The 22,158-nt window shown below is 43.9% G+C and overlaps 2 protein-coding genes across 2 annotated transcripts; one reads left to right on the top strand and one right to left on the bottom strand.

Moving 5' to 3' along the window:
• The first annotated feature begins 330 nt into the window (after window positions 1-330).
• LOC130360758 (protein spinster homolog 1-like) lies at window positions 331-3,715 on the top strand. Its single transcript, XM_056563330.1, has 2 exons — window positions 331-428; window positions 2,153-3,715. Exon 2 carries the CDS (start codon window positions 2,178-2,180, stop codon window positions 3,612-3,614), a length of 1,437 nt encoding a protein of 478 aa, XP_056419305.1. The 5' UTR covers window positions 331-428; window positions 2,153-2,177; the 3' UTR covers window positions 3,615-3,715.
• A 14,068-nt stretch (window positions 3,716-17,783) lies between these two features.
• LOC130360757 (protein spinster homolog 1-like) lies at window positions 17,784-21,738 on the bottom strand. Its single transcript, XM_056563329.1, has 2 exons — window positions 21,605-21,738; window positions 17,784-19,352 (listed from the first exon to the last, which is right to left on the bottom strand). Exon 2 carries the CDS (start codon window positions 19,325-19,327, stop codon window positions 17,813-17,815), a length of 1,515 nt encoding a protein of 504 aa, XP_056419304.1. The 5' UTR covers window positions 19,328-19,352; window positions 21,605-21,738; the 3' UTR covers window positions 17,784-17,812.
• Window positions 21,739-22,158: the final 420 nt, after the last annotated feature.

Below are 22,158 nucleotides of genomic sequence, written 5' to 3'. Positions count from 1 at the left end.
TTTATTGGACTAACAGAATTGTGTAGAGACAAGCTTTCAGGATTCCTCCCTTTATCAAGTCCAATAGTCAAGGACTAATGATCAAAGGACTTTATAAATTATCAGGGAGGAATCCCAAAAGTTTGTCTCTACAAAATTCTGTTTGTCCAATAAAAAAGGTATTACAATCTGCATCACTGGACTAATACGGCTACTCACATTTACTATACAGATATACACATACCTGAAGAGGGTTTAGAACCCTGTGATGTCACACATGCTTGTGATGATGTCACCGTAAGCTGTACAAGGAGGTGCGCACCGGCTGCAGTCTCTTCAGTGTGTTTTGCATTCACAACCTGTGGTGCAAAGTGTTTGTTAGAGAGTTTCTATTTGCGATAGAGAATTCAAGAGTTTGACCGTTCCTTGTCTGAAGAGAGAACCACAAGGTAAGTCTCAGCTTCTTCTATTCATACATACACAGGGCTTTTTGTTTGACAGTTTTTTTTTATTGCTGTTGCTTTTTTTTTTAGCAAAAAAAAACAAGAAATTAATTTCCAAAAGAAATAACAAAAGTTATATTTCTCATAGCATTGTGACAATACTTGGCTTCGGCATTAAACATAATAAAACGCACAGATAGTATCATGACCAGAGCTTTTTCTTGCAAAACTGCTAAAATGCAATTATGCCCAAAAAAGCCCCCAAGAAAAAGAGTCCTAATTCATGAAGTTCTAAAAGATATAAGTCTATGAGAAAGATTTGGTGGTGTAGTAAAAGAATAACAGAAAGATTAGGGCAGAAATATAATAGTATATAATAGAATTCTGTGTGCACTAACAATAGAAAAACTCCGGGTACTCCGAAAGGGAAAATTTTCAAAGCAACTAGTGGCAGAAAGTAATATAGGGGACGGATAGATCCCAATGAGGTGGGGTAGGTTCATTAGTAAATGTATATAGCGGGATAGCCCAATTGTATCTACAGTATGAAGTTCACATGGCCCAGTGACCATACAGCCAAGCCCTTATAATCCGCCATTACTAGGACAGATTCAGGGTTGTCAGATATTACTAGGACCGGAGAGGTTCAGGTTTATCAGATATTACTAGGACCGGACAGGTTCAGGGTTATCAGATATTACTAGGACCGGACAGGTTCAGGGTTATCAGATATTACTAGGACTGAACAGGTTCAGGGTTATCAGATATTACTAGGACCGGACAGGTTCAGGGTTATCAGATATTACTAGGACCGGACAGGTTCAGGGTTATCAGATATTACTAGGACCGGACAGGTTCAGGGTTATCAGATATTACTAGGACCAGACAGGTTCAGGGTTATCAGATATTACTAGGACCGGACAGGTTCAGGGTTATCAGATATTACTAGGACCGGACAGAATCAGGGTTGTCAGATATTACTAGGACCGGACAGGTTCAGGGTTATCAGATATTACTAGGACCGGAGAGGTTCAGGGTTATCAGATATTACTAGGACTGAACAGGTTCAGGGTTATCAGATATTACTAGGACCGGACAGGTTCAGGGTTATCAGATATTACTAGGACTGGACAGGTTCAGGGTTATCAGATATTACTAGGACCGGACAGGTTTAGGGTTATCAGATATTACTAGGACCGGACAGGTTCAGGGTTATCAGATATTACTAGGACCGGACAGGTTCAGGGTTATCAGATATTACTAGGACCGGACAGGTTTAGGGTTATCAGTTATTACTAGGACCGGACAGGTTCAGGGTTATCAGATATTACTAGGACCGGACAGGTTCAGGGTTATCAGATATTACTAGGACCGGACAGGTTCAGGGTTATCAGATATTACCAGGACCGGACAGGTTCAGGGTTATCAGATATTACTAGGACCGGACAGGTTTAGGGTTATCAGTTATTACTAGGACCGGACAGGTTCAGGGTTATCAGATATTACTAGGACCGGACAGGTTCAGGGTTATCAGACATTGGTAACCTCAGGGAAGACTTCTCCATATAAAACACTTATAGAGAAGCGTCTTCTTCTGAGGCTGCGATGGTCTTAGTGTTATCTTGTGGTTCTGTGCTGGACATTTCTGCTCTGTATGAAGGATCTATTGTATAATGACAGGAATGATGACATGTTGTCTAATGTGTTCACTTATCTCTCTCTCTCTCTAGTGTTTTCAGGCTCTGACCTGTGACCATGGCCTCTCCACAAGACCCATTGCTGAAGGAGGAGGAAGAAGCAATGGAGGACCATAGTGATATGGATGTAGAAAAGGGCGATATCCCTGAGAGGCAGAACCTGCCCTCTCTAAGCGTGATGTCCACCGCACGTTCCATCATCACCGTAGTGATCCTCGCCTTTGTTAATTTGCTCATCTATGCAAATCGCTCCAGCGTGGCGGGGGTGCTGCCTTATATACAGAAAGCATATGACACCAATGCTAGTCTGTCCGGCTTATTGAATACATTGTTCATTGGAAGCTACGTGCTGGTCGCACCAATTGCCGGATATTTGGGCGACCACTGTAATAAGAAATATACTGTCTGCGCAGGAGTCATCGTTTGGCTGAGCATGACACTTACCCTGTCATTTATCCCTGACGGGTACTTCCTGCTCTTCCTGCTGACGAGTGGACTGGTTGGAGCCAGAGAGGCGACTTTCTGCACCATCGCCCCCTCCATCATTGCAGACCTTTTTACAAGTGACCAGCGGACCCGCATGCTGAACGTGTTCTACTCCGTCATACCTGTAGGCTGCGGACTAGGATACATCATCGGGCCCAAAGTGACTGATGCAGCAAGGGGCGATTGGCACTGGGCATTTCGGATCACCCCTGGCCTGGGCCTCATAGCTGTGGCTTTGATGATTTTGGTCACAAAGGAGCTTCCAAGAACGACTACAAACGGGAAGAAGAACAACAAATCCCAGAAGTTTGCCAAATGGGCGACAGATCTGAAAAAACTATTTAAAAATCGAAGCTTCATGTTAACCACCATGGGATCGACGGCTGTATCCTTCATAGTGGGAGCCATAGGTGTATGGGGTCCGTCATACCTGACCCACGCACGAACACTCCTACAAGAGAAGGACCCTTGCCGTGCTGAACCGTGTGACTATCACGACATCCTAATATTTGGTGTAGTTACAGTCGTTTCCGGCATTCTGGGAGTTGTAGCAGGGACGGAGATAAGTAAAAGATATCGCAAATCCAACCCACGGGCGGACCCGCTTGTGTGTGGATGCGCGATGATGCTCTCTGCCCCTTTTCTTCTGTTGGCATTGACTTTTGGCAACATCAGCCTCGTTGCCACCAACATCTTCATCTTCATCGGAGAGACGCTTCTGTCAGTAAATTTCACCCTCATATCTGACATTATACTAAAAGTAGTAACTCCATGGAGGAGATCTTCAGCCCTGGCCGTGCAGATGACAATCTATCACCTCCTAGGTGACGCCGGCAGCCCGTACCTCATCGGCTTGATATCTGACACCTACGAACGAGGATATGCCAAATCCCCTCTTCTGAAATACCGCAGCCTGGAGTATGCCCTCATGACCTGCACCATAATGGCAGTCATCGGAGGGGCCTTCTTCATGGCCACGGCCCTATATATAGAGAGGGACAAAAAATAAGCAGAGATGGAATCAGAACCTCCGTCATCCTCCTCCTCCTCACTGCTTCCTGCCGATGAGGACCGCGCTTCAGACTGAGGAAAAGTCATTGCTTACCTTTATCTCGTTTACTCCATTAAAAAAAAAATTAAGAAAAAAATAACTGCATTTGTTCTATCTTCCACTTTACCCCTTATTCTCTACCCAGGCGTGGACACAGACAGCAGAGGGCCCTTGTGCAAAGAATGTGCCTGTGCCCCCCCCCCCCCCCCAAAAAAAAAAATCAATATTTCAGCACCATGTGTCACTTACTCAGGTGGACCCCCATATGTCACTTGCTGTATAAGTTTCTAATTATTTATTAAGGCCTCCCATATGCCGCAGCTCATTCAAGCCCCCCACATTAGGTAGCATAGATTCCCAACATAAGGTAGCATAGATTCCCCACATTAGGTAGCATAGTTTCCTCACATTAGGTAGCAGTTTCCCCACATTAGGTAGCATAGATTCCCTACATTATGTAGCAGTTTCCCCACATTAGGTAGCATAGTTTCCCCACATTAGGTAGCAGTTTCCCCACAATAGGTAGCACAGATTCCCCACATTAGGTAACATAGTTTCCCCACATTAGGTAGCATAGTTTCCCCACATTAGGTAGCACAGATTCCCCACATTAGGTAACATAGTTTCCCCACATTAGGTAGCATAGTTTCCCCACGTTAGGTAGCACAGATTCCCCACATCAGGTAACATAGTTTCCCCACATTAGAAAACATAGTTTCCCCACATTAGGTAGCATAGTTTGCCCACATTAGGTATCACAGATTCCCCACATTAGGTAACATAGTTTCCCCACATTAGGTAGCATAGTTTCCCCACATTAGGTAGCACAGATTCCCCACATTAGGTAACATAGTTTCCCCACATTAGGTAGCATAGCTTCCCCACGTTAGGTAGCATACTTTCCCCACATTAGGTAGCATAGTTTCCCCACATTAGGTAGCATAGATTCTTCACATTAGGTAGCCATAGCCCCCCCAAACACACAGACAGACACAGACACACACAGAGACACACTTACCTGCCCTGCACAGCGCTTCTCCTCTCCGGCAGCGGCCTGACGAGTGACGTCACTGACGTCCTCCTGAGCGGGTCTGCAGAAGTACGTCACTTGTGCGACGTCCCTCGTCAGACCCCGGTCGGCCGGAGGCAGACTCACTGTCTAAAGTGCCCGCTGCGCTATTATACTCCGCAGCTGCTTTAGAACAGTGAGCAGCGGCGGCGCCAACCCTACCATGAACCTACTAGGCACAAAAAAAAAAGGGGGGCAGCAAAATGCCGCCCCTGAAAAGTGCCACCTGGGACTTATGGTCCCACCGGGTCCCATGGTAGGGCCGACCAGAGGCGGCTCTAGACTTTGTGAGGCCTTAGGCGAAACTTGAACATGAGGCCCTGCTTTATTTTTTGCTGAAATTACATGGTGGTCGGGCTGTGAGATGGTTATACTGTGACATCACTGTGTATTATCCCTGTACTGTCACATCACTGTGTATTATCTCTGTACTGTGCCATCACTCTGTGTATTATTCCTGTAATGTGACATCACTGTGTATTAACTCTGTACTGTGCCATCACTGTGTATTATCCCTGTACTGTGACGTCACTGTGTATTATCTCTGTACTGTGCCATCACTCTGTGTATTATCCCTGTACTGTGACATCACTGTGTGTATTATCCCTGTACTGTGACATCACTGTGTATTATCCCTGTACTGTGACATCACTGTGTATTATCTCTGTACTGTGACATCACTGTGTATTGTCCCTGTACTGTGACATCACTGTGTGGATTATCCCTGTAATGTGACATCACTATGTATTATCCCTGCACTGTGACATCACTCTGTATATTATCCCTGTACTGTGACATCACTCTGTATATTATCCCTGTACTGTGACATCACTGTGTGTATTATCCCTGTACTGTGACATCACTGTGCATTATCCCTGTACTGTGACATCACTGTGTATTATCTCTGTACTGTGACATCACTGTGTATTTGTCACGATTCGGCTGGCTGGAGGTGGATCCTCTGTGCCAGAGAGGGATTGGCGTGGACCGTGTTGGTGGACCGGTTCTAAGTTGCTACTGGTATTCACCAGAGCCCGCCGCAAAGCGGGATGGTCTTCCAGCGGCGGTAGCAACCAGGTCGTATCCACCAGCAACGGCTCAACCTCTCTGACTGCTGAAGATAGGCGCGGTACAAGGGAGTAGACAAGAGCAAGGTCGGACGTAGCAGAAGGTCGGGGCAGGCAGCAAGGATCGTAGTCAGGGGCAACGGCAGGAGGTCTGGAACACAGGCTAGGAACACACAAGGAAACGCTTTCACTAGCACAATGGCAACAAGATCCGGCGAGGGAGTGCAGGGGAAGTGAGGTATAAGTAGGGAGTGCACAGGTGAACACACTGATTAAGCCTGCTGCGCCAATCAGTGGCGCAGTGGCCCTTTAAATTGCAAAGACCCGGCGCGCGCGCGCCCTAAGGAGCGGGGCCGCGCGCGCCGGGACAAGACAGACGGGGAACGAGTCAGGTACGGGAGCCGGGATGCGCATCGCGAGCGGGCGCCTCCCGCATCGCGAATCGCATCCCGGCTGAGAGGGATTTTGCAGCGCACCCGGTCAGCAGGTCTGACCGGGGCGCTGCAAATGCGAGGATGCTGCGAGCGCTCCGGGGAGGAGCGGGGACCCGGAGCGCTCGGCGTAACAGTATTATCCCTGTACTGTGACATCACTCTGTATATTATCCCTGTACTGTGACATCACTCTGTATATTATCCCTGTACTGTGACATCACTGTGTATTATTCCTGTACTGTGACATCACTTTGTATTATTCCTGTACTGTGACATCACTGTGTATTATTCCTGTACTGTGACATCACTGTGTGTATTATCTCTGTACTGTGACATCACTGTGTATTATCCCTGTACTGTGACGTCACTGTGTATTATCCCTGTACTGTGACGTCACTGTGTATTATCCCTGTACTATGACATCACTGTGTATATTATCCCTCCCTGTACTTTGACATCACTGTGTGTATTATCTCTGTACTGTGACATCACTGTGTATTATCCCTGTACAGTGGTCCCTCAACATATGATGGTAATTCGTTCCAAACGACCCATCGTTTGTCGAATCCATCGTATGTTGAGGGATCCGTGCAATGTAAAGTATAGGAAGCTGTACTCACCTGTCCCCGTCGCTCCGGACCAGGTCCTCAACGCTCCCGATGCTGTCCCAGGGGCTCCCGAATGCGATGGCCCCGACATATAAAAGCCTGAGAGGCCATCGTATGTCGATTTTATCATATGTCGGGGCCATCGTAGGTCGGGGGGTTACTGTACTGTGACATCGCTGTGTGTTTTATCTCTGTACTGTGACATCACTGTGTATTATCCCTGTACTGTGACATCACTGTGTATATTATCCCTGTACTGTGACATCACTGTGTATATTATCCCTGTACTGTGACATCACTGTGTGTATTATCCCTGTACTGTGACATCACTGTGTGTATTATCCCTGTACTGTGACATCACTGTGTATATTATCTCTGAACTATAACATCACTGTGTGTTATCTCTATACTGCAACATCACTGTTGATACTTACACTGCACTGTGACATCACTGTATATATTAAGCCTGTATACCCTAATGTCACTGTACATATTTACCTTGCACTGCGAGTGACAATACAGGGTAAATATGCACAGTGACATCACAGTTCAGAGTTAATATAAACAGTAATGTCTCTGTACAGGGACAATAAACAGTTTTGCCACTACAGGGTTAATAAACGCAGTGTTGTCACAGTAGAGGGTAACTATACAGTGATGTCATTGTACCGGGAAAATATACACAGTGAAGTCAGCATTCAAGAATAATAAACTGTGAGGTCACAGTTTATTACGAAGCACAGTGAGGTCACAGTTTATTACGAAGCACAGTGAGGTCGCAGTTTTTTTTTCAATAGTAAAGTTTATTAAAGATTTCAAACATACAAAGTAGTAAATGTGCAAGTGACCAAGGGGCCAAAATATGTGGTGCACATGCGCCTAAAAGAAATAGACAGGCAGTATGGCAAACAAGCCATATTAGGAGCAGTAACACTAGTCTTTTAGGACTCCAACATGACAACAATAAACACTTAGGCATACATGGCAGACAATAAAATATCAGCACCTAGTCTGGCACAAGTGTTCCTACAAGAAAAAGAGAAGAGAAATAATAAATGAGAAAGGGAGGAGGCTCCCAGGTAGATCGGAAGAAAGACAGGAGGAGTTGGAAGGAGACAGAAAAACACAGGCAGAGAGAGAGAGAGAGACAATAAAGAGGACTAACCTTTCAGCACGGTGCACTGGCGAGAACCCCAACATCGGACAAACTGACATCATATGTAAGGGCACACGCTCAAGGCATCAGTCAGTAGACATTTCTTGAGAGTTCAAGTGGAGAGTTCTGTATGTGTCAGAGGAGAGAAAGGATATCCACGGTCCCCATATGAGATAGTGTCTCTCCACTTGCCCTCTGGAGTCTGCCAGCAACTCCTCCATCCTATGTAGATGGGAGAGTTCCTGGAGCCAAGAAGTGAATGTGGGAGCAGAGGAAGATTTCCACAATCGGGGGATGACCGTACGAGCCGCCAGAAGCATAAAGCTAATTAGTCAGGAGGACCACTTTGGCAAAGAGGGTGGGAGCATGGAGAGAAGAAGGGGGCCTGGGGACACAGGTAAACGGATAGACGTCAATTGGTGAATTACATCCAGTACTTGGGACCAAAAAGGAGTCAGTTTCGGGCATAATAACCATATATGGGACATTGACCCTCCTGGCTCACCACATCTCCAACAGGCATCAGAAACACCTGGGTAAAATTTGGATAAAAGGGTTGGTACCCGGTACCATCTTGTTAGAATTTTGTAATTAGTTTCCTGTGCCCTGCAGGAAATCGACAACTTATGGCAAAGTCGGAATGCTTTCTCCCACTCTTCATCATCGAATGTTGTGGCTAATTCCCTCTCCCAACCGATCCGAAAAGGTAATGGATCAGTCCGAAGCGTATCAAGAAGAAGGGCACAGATGGAGCTAATTGGACGGAGCGTCCGAGAATTTGAAATACACAATTTCTCAAAGGTGGAAAGGGGGCGGTGTAATTTAAGTGTGTCTCTGGCCTGTACATAAAAGTGACTAAGCTGAGAATATTGAAAGACATTTAGGAAGGAAGCTGGAGCCCCTCCCAAGATGTCGTGAAGTGGTCTCAAAGATGTTGATGCAAGGAGACTAGAGAAAGTGGGGGACTCTGATTCAGAAAGCCCAAGAAAGAGGGAGGTGGAAAGGGCGGGCAGAAAGGATAAGTTGCCAAATATAGGGGTAAGTGGGCCATCGGGAGTGAAAAGGGCCGTGGAGGCCAGGAAAACACTACGGACATGAGCCATACTCGCTAGGACCGGTGGCAAAGCAGCGAGAGACCGTGTTGTGAGCTTACCATCAGGTAGCCACATAATTGTTTTGGGGTCTAATTCAGAGGCATCACGTTCAAGACCTATCCATAGTTTGGCAGGGGAGGGTGAGAAACAGTCCAGGTTCCTGGCCAGAACCGCAGAAATGTGATAAAAGAGGCAGTCAGGCATGCCCAGGCCTCCATCCAATCTACGTCTGACCAGGATCCTGTGTGCCAGTCTCGGGTGTCTATTTGCCCAAACAAAGCCAGAAAGGAGTGCAGAGAGCTCCCTGAAAAAGTATCGGGGGAGGACAACTGGGATTGTGGAGAATAAATACAGGAGACGAGGTAGGATATTCATCTTCAGTATATTGATCCTCCCTATCCATGAAAAGTCCCTGCGCTCCCATCTGGCCAAGTCTGTCCTCAGTAGGTGTAAGAGAGGGGGGTAATTGAGGGTAAACGTGTCTGAGAGTGAGGTCACAGTTTATTACGAAGCACAGTGATGTCACAGTTTATTACGAAGCACAGTGAGGTCACAGTTTATTACGAAGCACAGTGAGGTCACAGTTTATTATGAAGCACAGTGATGTCACAGTTTATTATGAAGCACAGTGATGTCACAGTTTATTGCGAAACACAGTGATGTCACAGTTTATTACGAAGCACAGTGATGTCACAGTTTATTACGAAGCACAGTGATGTCACAGTTTATTACGAAGCACAGTGATGTCACAGTTTATTACGAAGCACAGTGAGGTCACAGTTTATTATGAAGCACAGTGATGTCACAGTTTATTACGAAGCACAGTGAGGTCACAGTTTATTGCGAAGCACAGTGAGGTCACAGTTTATTACGAAGCACAGTGAGGTCACAGTTTATTATGAAGCACAGTGATGTCACAGTTTATTACGAAGCACAGTGAGGTCACAGTTTATTACGAAGCACAGTGAGGTCACAGTTTATTACGAAGCACAGTGAGGTCACAGTTTATTACGAAGCACAGTGAGGTCACAGTTTATTAGGGAGCACAGTGAGGTCACAGTTTATTAGGAAGCACAGTGATGTCACAGTTTATTACGAAGCACAGTGATGTCACAGTTTATTACGAAGCACAGTGATGTCACAGTTTATTACGAAGCACAGTGATGTCACAGTTTATTATGAAGCACAGTGATGCCACAGTTTATTATGAAGCACAGTGATGTCACAGTTTATTATGAAGCACAGTGATGTCACAGTTTATTATGAAGCACAGTGATGTCACAGTTTATTACGAAGCACAGTGATGTCACAGTTTATTACGAAGCACAGTGATGTCACAGTTTATTACGAAGCACAGTGAGGTCACAGTTTATTACGAAGCACAGTAAGGTCACAGTTTATTACGAAGCACAGTGAGGTCACAGTTTATTACGAAGCACAGTGAGGTCACAGTTTATTACGAAGCACAGTGAGGTCACAGTTTATTACGAAGCACAGTGAGGTCACAGTTTATTACGAAGCACAGTGAGGTCACAGTTTATTATGAAGCACAGTGATGTCACAGTTTATTATGAAGCACAGTGATGTCACAGAGACTACAGAATGTACAACTGTATGTATGATGAAGATGGCGGGATGCTATCGAAACGTCACACATACATGGGGGAATAAAACACTTTGTTTTTGCACCTTATCTGGGAGTGCCACTGGATCTTTTGTTTTGTAGATAGATAGATAGATGATATATAGATAGATAGATAGATAGATAGATATGAGATATGAGATAGATAGATATGAGATAGATAGACAGATCAGTGTATCCCAACCAGGGGGCCTCTAGCTATTCCAAAACGACAACTCCCAGCATGTCTTTGGCTTTATGAGCATACTGGGAGTTGTAGTTTTGCAACAGCTGGAGGCCCCCTGGTTGGGAAACACTGCTCTATCTATCTATCAATCATCTATCTATCCATCTATCTCCTATCTATCTATCTCATATCTATCTATCATGTATCTATCTATATCATAGCTATCATCTATCTATCTATATCATATCTATCTATCATCTATCTATCTATATCATATCTATCATCTATCTATCTATCATCTATTAATCTATCTTTCTATTTATCTCATATCTATCTATATATCTATATATCATCTATCTATCTCTCATATCTATCTATCTATCTTTCATCTATCTCTCATCTATCTGTGATAGATTTGAAAAAAATTCCAGGAGAGCAGCACAACAAATTTGAGAAAAACGATGCAATGGTGCACGCTGGGTGTGTACCTTGGTGAGAGGTTCACATGTACTAGAAAAAAACAAGAGACCAGCAGCACACAGAAATTAGGTGTAAAAAAGGTGAAAAATGTATTGCATTATCCCAGTGTACAAAGGAAGCGACGTTTCAGCGACCTCTCGTCGCCATTCTCAAGCTCAACTGAATAGATCCCTTTGCAGTCTTATATGTGCAGTTAATTACATAATTGCTTAATGTAATAATGAACATACAGTACATAAATAAATATATACAAATTGTACATACATATAAACAAAAGTGATTTTATACCAACAGTCAACATGTCCGTATCATATTAAAGTGCAATAGTGATCCCATAATAACCACGTGTGTTTAGGTTGTGTTTCTCTTAGGTGTGCATAACCGTGCCGTTGTGTTCCATAATTCTTTACTTCTTATTCACATTGATAAGTACAGTATTGCACTTACCCAGCAGAGCACCATAATCCACGTGTCATAATTCACGGAGCGTGGGTACTAACTTAGTGCGCAGATGCGCATAGTCAACCAATCGAGTAAGGACTTCCTCGTGTTGAGTGTAACCAATGGAGGAAAAGAGAATTCGCGCATGCACACCTAGGAGAAACACAACCTAAACACACGTGGTTATTATGGGATCACTATTGCACTTTAATATGATACGGACATGTTGACTGTTGGTATAAAATCACTTTTGTTTATATGTATGTACAATTTGTATATATTTATTTATGTACTGTATGTTCATTATTACATTAAGCAATTATGTAATTAACTGCACATATAAGACTGCACAGGGATCTATTCAGTTGAGCTTGAGAACGGTGACGAGAGGTCGCTGAAACGTCGCTTCCTTTGTACACTGGGATAATGCAATACATTTTTCACCTTTTTTGCACCTAATTTCTGTGTGCTGCTGGTCTCTTGTTTTTTTCTAGTACATGTGAACCTCTCACCAAGGTACACACCCAGCGTGCACCATTGCATCGTTTTTCTCAAATTTGTTGTGCTGCTCTTCTGGAATTTTTTTCATATCTATCACAGATAGATAAGAGATAGATGAAAGATAGATAGATAGATATGAGAGATAGATAGATGATATATAGATATATAGATAGATATGAGATAAATAGAAAGATAGATTAATAGATGATAGATAGATGATAGATATGATATAGATAGATAGATAGATGATAGATAGATATGATATAGATAGATAGATAGATAGATAGATGATAGCTATGATATAGATAGATACATGATAGATAGATATGAGATAGATAGATAGGAGATAGATGGATAGATAGATGATTGATAGATAGATAGAGCAGTGTTTCCCAACCAGGGGGCCTCCAGCTGTTGCAAAACTACAACTCCCAGTATGCTCATAAAGCCAAAGACATGCTGGGAGTTGTCGTTTTGGAATAGCTAGAGGCCCCCTGGTTGGGATACACTGATCTATCTATCTAACTGTGACCTCACGGTGCTTCGTAATAAACTGTGACCTCACGGTGCTTCGTAATAAACTGTGACCTCACTGTGCTTCGTAATAAACTGTGACCTCACTGTGCTTCGTAATAAACTGTGACCTCACTGTGCTTCGTAATAAACTGTGACCTCACTGTGCTTCGTAATAAACTGTGACCTCAAGGTGCTTCGTAATAAACTGTGACCTCACTGTGCTTCGTAATAAACTGTGACCTCACTGTTGTTCGTAATAAACTGTGACCTCACTGTGCTTCGTAATAAACTGTGACATCACTGTGCTTCGTACTAAACTGTGACATCACTGTGCTTCGTAATAAACTGTGACCTCACTGTGCTTCGTAATAAACTGTGACCTCACTGTGCTTCGTAATAAACTGTGACATCACTGTGCTTCGTAATAAACTGTGACATCACTGTGCTTCGTAATAAACTGTGACCTCACTGTGCTTCGTAATAAACTGTGACCTCACTGTGCTTCGTAATAAACTGTGACCTCACTGTGCTTCGTAATAAACTGTGACATCACTGTGCTTCGTAATAAACTGTGACATCACTGTGCTTCGTAATAAACTGTGACATCACTGTGCTTCGTAATAAACTGTGACATCACTGTGCTTCGTAATAAACTGTGACCTCACTGTGCTTCGTAATAAACTGTGACCTCACTGTGCTTCGTAATAAACTGTGACCTCACTGTGCTTCGTAATAAACTGTGACATCACTGTGCTTCGTAATAAACTGTGACATCACTGTGCTTCGTAATAAACTGTGACATCACTGTGCTTCGTAATAAACTGTGACATCACTGTGCTTCGTAATAAACTGTGACCTCACTGTGCTTCGTAATAAACTGTGACCTCACTGTGCTTCGTAATAAACTGTGACCTCCGAGGTTATAAACATGACAGACATCGCATCCACGCTCAGTTGCCCGCTACCTCTTGATAACGCTACGTCGTAGCGAAACATGTTGAGGGGGGCAGAGTGGATATTTTAAACATGGCAGCGCTCCTGCTCCTAAGCATTAACCCTGTATGACCTGCAGGCATACAGGATAGCTGCACTCACAAGCAAGGAGAAAATTAGCAGAGAAGTCTGCTCTGGAAATTCAATAATCAAAAGGATAATTTGGAGCAAACAGCGCTGTTTGATTTTAATATAACAAGTGTAGAAACCAATAAAGCTTATGGGAATTTTTAATCACAATAAGTAGTATATGGGAAATTAGGGTTCTTTTGGATTCCCAAAGGGGAATCTATTGGAAATAAACATATAAATTTAACCCTCCATATGCTGGTCTTACCAGGTATGGTGATCGTAATAAACTGTGACCTCACTGTGCTTCGTAATAAACTGTGACCTCACTGTGCTTCGTAATAAACTGTGACCTCACTGTGCTTCGTAATAAACTGTGACCTCACTGTGCTTCGTAATAAACTGTGACATCACTGTGCTTCGTAATAAACTGTGACCTCACTGTGCTTCGTAATAAACTGTGACCTCACTGTGCTTCGTAATAAACTGTGACCTCACTGTGCTTCGTAATAAACTGTGACATCACTGTGCTTCGTAATAAACTGTGACATCACTGTGCTTCGTAATAAACTGTGACCTCACTGTGCTTCGTAATAAACTGTGACATCACTGTGCTTCATAATAAACTGTGACATCACTGTGCTTCATAATAAACTGTGACATCACTGTGCTTCATAATAAACTGTGACATCACTGTGCTTCATAATAAACTGTGACATCACTGTGCTTCATAATAAACTGACATCACTGTGCTTCATCCTGTAATTTGATGTCACTGTGTATAACAACCCTGTAGTGACATCACAGTTTATTATTCTTGAATGCTGACTTCACTGTGTATATTTTCCCGGTACAATGACATCACTGTATAGTTACCCTCTACTGTGACAACACTGTGTTTATTAACCCTGTAGTGGCAAAACTGTTTATTGTCCCTGTACAGAGACATTACTGTTTATATTAACTCTGAACTGTGATGTCACTGTGCATATTTACCCTGTATTGTCACTCGCAGTGCAAGGTAAATATGTACAGTGACATTAGGGTATACAGGCTTAATATATACAGTGATGTCACAGTGCAGTGTAAGTATCAACAGTGATGTTGCAGTATAGAGATAACACACAGTGATGTTATAGTTCAGAGATAATATACACAGTGATGTCACAGTACGGGGATAATACACACAGTGATGTCACAGTACAGGGATAATACACACAGTGATGTCACAGTACAGGGATAATATACACAGTGATGTCACAGTACAGGGATAATACACAGTGATGTCACAGTACAGAGATAATACACACAGCGATGTCACAGTACAGTAACCCCCCGACCTACGATGGCCCCGACATATGATAAAATCGACATACGATGGCCTCTCAGGCTTTTATATGTCGGGGCCATCGCATTCGGGAGCCCCTGGGACAGCATCGGGAGCGGTGAGGACCTGGTCCGGAGCGACGGGGACAGGTGAGTACAGCTTCCTATACTTTACATTGCACGGATCCCTCAACATACGATGGATTCGACAAACGATGGGTCGTTTGGAACGAATTACCATCATATGTTGAGGGACCACTGTACAGGGATAATACACAGTGATGTCACAGTACAGAGATAATACACACAGCGATGTCACAGTACAGGGAGGGATAATATACACAGTGATGTCATAGTACAGGGATAATACACAGTGACGTCACAGTACAGGGATAATACACAGTGACGTCACAGTACAGGGATAATACACAGTGATGTCACAGTACAGAGATAATACACACAGTGATGTCACAGTACAGGAATAATACACAGTGATGTCACAGTACAGGAATAATACACAGTGATGTCACAGTACAGGAATAATACACAGTGATGTCACAGTACAGGGATAATATACAGAGTGATGTCACAGTACAGGGATAATATACAGAGTGATGTCACAGTACAGGGATAATACACAGTGATGTCACAGTACGGAGATAATACATAGTGATGTCACAGTACAGGGATAATACACAGTGATGTCACAGTACAGGGATAATACACACAGTGATGTCACAGTACAGGGATAATATACAGAGTGATGTCACAGTACAGGGATAATATACAGAGTGATGTCACAGTGCAGGGATAATACACAGTGATGTCACATTACAGGGATAATCCACACAGTGATGTCACAGTACAGGAACAATAGACAGTGATGTCACAGTACAGAGATAATACACAGTGATGTCACAGTACAGGGATAATACACAGTGATGTCACAGTACAGGGATAATACACACAGTGATGTCACAGTACAGGGATAATACACAGAGTGATGGCACAGTACAGAGATAATACACAGTGACGTCACAGTACAGGGATAATACACAGTGATGGCACAGTACAGGGACAATACACAGTGATGTCACATTACAGGGATAATACACAGAGTGATGGCAAAGTACAGAGATAATACACAGTGATGTCACAGTACAGGGATAATACACACAGTGATGTCACAGTACAGGGATAATACACACAGTGATGTCACAGTACAGGGATAATACACAGTGATGTCACAGTACAGAGATAATACACAGTGACGTCACAGTACAGGGATAATACACAGTGATGGCACAGTACAGAGTTAATACACAGTGATGTCACATTACAGGGATAATACACAGAGTGATGGCACAGTACAGAGATAATACACAGTGATGTCACAGTACAGGGATAATACACAATGATGTTACAGTATAACCATCTCACAGCCGGTCCACCATGTAATTTCAGCAGAAAATAAAGCAGGGCCTCATGTTCAAGTTTCGCCTAAGGCCTCACAAAGTCTAGAGCCGCCTCTGGTCGGCCCTACCATGGGACCCGGTGGGACCATAAGTCCCAGGTGGCACTTTTCAGGGGCGGCATTTTGCTGCCCCCTTTTTTTTTGTGCCTAGTAGGTTCATGGTAGGGTTGGCGCCGCCGCTGCTCACTGTTCTAAAGCAGCTGCGGGGTATAATAGCGCAGCGGGCACTTTAGACAGTGAGTCTGCCTCCGGCCGACCGGGGTCTGACGAGGGACGTCGCACAAGTGACGTACTTCTGCAGACCCGCTCAGGAGGACGTCAGTGACGTCACTCGTCAGGCCGCTGCCGGAGAGGAGAAGCGCTGTGCAGGGCAGGTAAGTGTGTCTCTGTGTGTGTCTGTGTCTGTCTGTGTGTTTGGGGGGGGCTATGGCTACCTAATGTGAAGAATCTATGCTACCTAATGTGGGGAAACTATGTTACCTAATGTGGGGAATCTGTGCTACCTAATGTGGGGAAACTATGCTACCTAATGTGGGGAAAGTATGCTACCTAATGTGGGGAAGCTATGCTACCTAATGTGGGGAAACTATGTTACCTAATGTGGGGAATCTGTGCTACCTAATGTGGGGAAACTATGCTACCTAATGTGGGGAAACTATGTTACCTAATGTGGGGAATCTGTGATACCTAAAGTGGGCAAACTATGCTACCTAATGTGGGGAAACTATGCTACCTAATGTGGGGAAACTGCTACCTAATGTGAGGAAACTATGCTACCTAATGTGGGGAATCTATGCTACCTTATGTTGGGAATCTATGCTACCTAATATGGGGGGCTTGAATGAGCTGCGGCATATGGGAGGCCTTAATAAATAATTGGAAACTTATACAGCAAGTGACATATGGGGGTCCATCTGAGTAAGTGACACATGGTGCTGAACAATTGATTTTTTTTTGGGGGGGGCACAGGCACATTCTTTGCACAAGGGCCCTCTGCTGTCTGTGTCCGCCCCTGGGTAGAGAATAAGGGGTAAAGTGGAAGATAGAACAAATGCAGTTATTTTTTTCTTAATTTTTTTTTAATGGAGTAAACGAGATAAAGGTAAGCAATGACTTTTCCTCAGTCTGAAGCGCGGTCCTCATCGGCAAGAAGCAGTGAGGAGGAGGAGGATGACGGAGGTTCTGATTCCATCTCTGCTTCTTTTTCGTCCCTCTCTATATATAGGGCCGTGGCCATGAAGAAGGCCCCTCCGATGACTGCCATTATGGTGCAGGTCATGAGGGCATACTCCAGGCTGCGGTATTTCAGAAGAGGGGATTTGGCATATCCTCGTTCGTAGGTGTCAGATATCAGGCCGATGAGGTACGGGCTGCCGGCGTCACCTAGGAGGTGATAGATTGTCATCTGCACGGCCAGGGCTGAAGATCTCCTCCACGGAGTTACTACTTTTAGTATAATGTCAGATATGAGGGTGAAATTTACTGACAGAAGCGTCTCTCCGATGAAGATGAAGATGTTGGTGGCAACGAGGCTGATGTTGCCAAAAGTCAATGCCAACAGAAGAAAAGGGGCAGAGAGCATCATCGCACATCCACACACAAGCGGGTCCGCCCGTGGGTTGGATTTGCGATATCTTTTACTTATCTCCGTCCCTGCTACAACTCCCAGAATGCCGGAAACGACTGTAACTACACCAAATATTAGGATGTCGTGATAGTCACACGGTTCAGCACGGCAAGGGTCCTTCTCTTGTAGGAGTGTTCGTGCGTGGGTCAGGTATGACGGACCCCATACACCTATGGCTCCCACTATGAAGGATACAGCCGTCGATCCCATGGTGGTTAACATGAAGCTTCGATTTTTAAATAGTTTTTTCAGATCTGTCACCCATTTGGCAAACTTCTGGGATTTGTTGTTCTTCTTCCCGTTTGTAGTCGTTCTTGGAAGCTCCTTTGTGACCAAAATCATCAAAGCCACAGCTATGAGGCCCAGGCCAGGGGTGACCCGAAATGCCCAGTGCCAATCGCCCCTTGCTGCATCAGTCACTTTGGGCCCGATGATGTATCCTAGTCCGCAGCCTACAGGTATGACGGAGTAGAACACGTTCAGCATGCGGGTCCGCTGGTCACTTGTAAAAAGGTCTGCAATGATGGAGGGAGCGATGGTGCAGAAAGTCGCCTCTCCGGCTCCAACCAGTCCACTCGTCAGCAGGAAGAGCAGGAAGTACCCGTCAGGGATGAATGACAGTGTAAGTGTCATGCTCAGCCAAACGATGATTCCTGCGCAAACAGTATATTTCTTATTACAGTGGTCGCCCAAATATCCGGCAATTGGTGCGACCAGCACGTAGCTTCCAATGAACAATGTATTCAATAAGCCGGACAGACTAGCATTGGTGTCATATGCTTTCTGTATATAAGGCAGCACCCCCGCCACGCTGGAGCGATTTGCATAGATGAGCAAATTAACAAAGGCGAGGATCACTACGGTGATGATGGAACGTGCGGTGGACATCACGCTTAGAGATGGCAGGTTCTGCCTCTCAGGGATATCGCCCTTTTCTACATCCATATCACTATGGTCCTCCATTGCTTCTTCCTCCTCCTTCAGCAATGGGTCTTGTGGAGAGGCCATGGTCACAGGTCAGAGCCTGAAAACACTAGAGAGAGAGAGAGATAAGTGAACACATTAGACAACATGTCATCATTCCTGTCATTATACAATAGATCCTTCATACAGAGCAGAAATGTCCAGCACAGAACCACAAGATAACACTAAGACCATGGCAGCCTCAGAAGAAGACGCTTCTCTATAAGTGTTTTATATGGAGACATCTTCCCTGAGGTTACCAATGTCTGATAACCCTGAACCTGTCCGGTCCTAGTAATATCTGATTACCCTGAACCTGTCCGGTCCTAGTAATATCTGATAACCCTGAACCTGTCCGGTCCTAGTAATATCTGATAACCCTGAACCTGTCCGGTCCTAGTAATATCTGATAACCCTGAACCTGTCCGGTCCTAGTAATATCTGATAACCCTGAACCTGTCCGGTCCTAGTAATAACTGATAACCCTAAACCTGTCCGGTCCTAGTAATATCTGATAACCCTGAACCTGTCCAGTCCTAGTAATATCTGATAACCCTGAACCTGTCCGGTCCTAGTAATATCTGATAACCCTGAACCTGTCCGGTCCTAGTAATATCTGATAACCCTGAACCTGTCCAGTCCTAGTAATATCTGATAACCTTGAACCTGTCCGGTCCTAGTAATATCTGATAACCCTGAACCTGTCCAGTCCTAGTAATATCTGATAACCCTGAACCTGTCCGGTCCTAGTAATATCTGATAACCCTGAACCTGTCCGGTCCTAGTAATATCTGATAACCCTGAACCTGTCCGGTCCTAGTAATATCTGATAACCCTGAACCTGTCCGGTCCTAGTAATATCTGATAACCCTGAACCTGTCCGGTCCTAGTAATATCTGATAACCCTGAACCTGTCCTGTCCTAGTAATATCTGATAACCCTGAACCTGTCCAGTCCTAGTAATATCTGATAACCCTGAACCTGTCCGGTCCTAGTAATATCTGATAACCCTGAACCTGTCCGGTCCTAGTAATATCTGATAACCCTGAACCTCTCCGGTCCTAGTAATATCTGATAACCCTGAACCTGTCCGGTCCTAGTAATATCTGATAACCCTGAACCTGTCCGGTCCTAGTAATATCTGATAACCCTGAACCTGTTCAGTCCTAGTAATATCTGATAACCCTGAACCTGTCCAGTCCTAGTAATATCTGATAACCCTGAACCTGTCCGGTCCTAGTAATATCTGATAACCCTGAACCTGTCCGGTCCTAGTAATATCTGATAACCCTGAACCTCTCCGGTCCTAGTAATATCTGATAACCCTGAACCTGTCCGGTCCTAGTAATATCTGACAACCCTGATTCTGTCCGGTCCTAGTAATATCTGATAACCCTGAACCTGTCCGGTCCTAGTAATATCTGATAACCCTGAACCTGTCTGGTCCTAGTAATATCTGATAACCCTGAACCTGTCCGGTCCTAGTAATATCTGATAACCCTGAACCTGTCAGGTCCTAGTAATATCTGATAACCCTGAACCTGTCCGGTCCTAGTAATATCTGATAACCCTGAACCTGTCCCGTCCTAGTAATATCTGATAACCCTGAACCTGTCCGGTCCTAGTAATATCTGATAACCTTGAACCTGTCCGGTCCTAGTAATATCTGATAAACCTGAACCTCTCCGGTCCTAGTAATATCTGACAACCCTGAATCTGTCCTAGTAATGGCGGATTATAAGGGCTTGGCTGTATGGTCACTGGGCCATGTGAACTTCATACTGTAGATACAATTGGGCTATCCCGCTATATACATTTACTAATAATGAACCTACCCCACCTCATTGGGATCTAACCGTCCCCTATATTACTTTCTGCCACTAGTTGCTTTGAAAATTTTCCCTTTTCGAGTACCCAGAGTATTTCTATTGTTAGTACACACAGAATTCTATTATATAATATTATATTTCTGCCCTAATCTTTCTGTTATTCTTTTACTACACCACCAAATCTTTCTCATAGACTTATATCTTTTAGAACTTCATGAATTAGGACTCTTTTTCTTGGGGGCTTTTTTGGGCATAATTGCATTTTAGCAGTTTTGCAAGAAAAAGCTCTGGTCATGATACTATCTGTGCGTTTTATTATGTTTAATGCCTAAGCCAAGTATTGTCACAATGCTATGAGAAATATAACTTTTGTTATTTCTTTTGGAAATTAATTTCTTGGTTTTTTTTGCTAAAAAAAAAAGCAACAGCAATAAAAAAAAACTGTCAAACAAAAAGCCCTGTGTATGTATGAATAGAAGAAGCTGAGACTTACCTTGTGGTTCTCTCTTCAGACAAGGAACGGTCAAACTCTTGAATTCTCTATTGCAAATAGAAACTCTCTAACAAACACTTTGCACCACAGGTTGTGAATGCAAAACACACTGAAGAGACTGCAGCCGGTGCGCACCTCCTTGTACAGCTTACGGTGACATCATCACAAGCATGTGTGACATCACAAGGTTCTAAACCATCTTCAGGTATGTGTATATCTGTATAGTAAATGTGAGTAGCTGTATTAGTCCAGTGATGCAGATTGTAATACCTTTTTTATTGGACTAACAGAATTTTGTAGAGACAAACTTTTGGGATTCCTCCCTGATAATTTATAAAGTCCTTTGATCATTAGTCCTTGACTATTGGACTTGAAAGCTTGTCTCTACAAAATTCTGTTAGTCCAATAAAAAAGGTATTACAAGATACTGCAACATATTTTTTGATTTGTGTGTATATATATATATATATATATATATATATATATATAGTTCCAAGTGTGAGTAGGTGCCTCCAGCTAGGGTCCGTGTCCAGGATTCTGCATACGTAGTTCCA

The sequence above is a fragment of the Hyla sarda genome, chromosome 3, assembly GCF_029499605.1.
Source record: "Hyla sarda isolate aHylSar1 chromosome 3, aHylSar1.hap1, whole genome shotgun sequence".
Classification (NCBI taxonomy): Eukaryota; Metazoa; Chordata; class Amphibia; order Anura; family Hylidae; genus Hyla; species Hyla sarda.
Note: the sequence above shows the minus strand (reverse complement) of the source record. Positions and strands in the feature narration are given on the sequence as shown.

Excerpts from the sequence above, each read along its gene's own strand:
- LOC130360758 (XM_056563330.1), top strand. The coding sequence starts at position 2,178 with ATGGCCTCTCCACAAGACCCATTGCTGAAGGAGGAGGAAGAAGCAATG.
- LOC130360757 (XM_056563329.1), bottom strand. The coding sequence starts at position 19,327 with ATGGCCTCTCCACAAGACCCATTGCTGAAGGAGGAGGAAGAAGCAATG.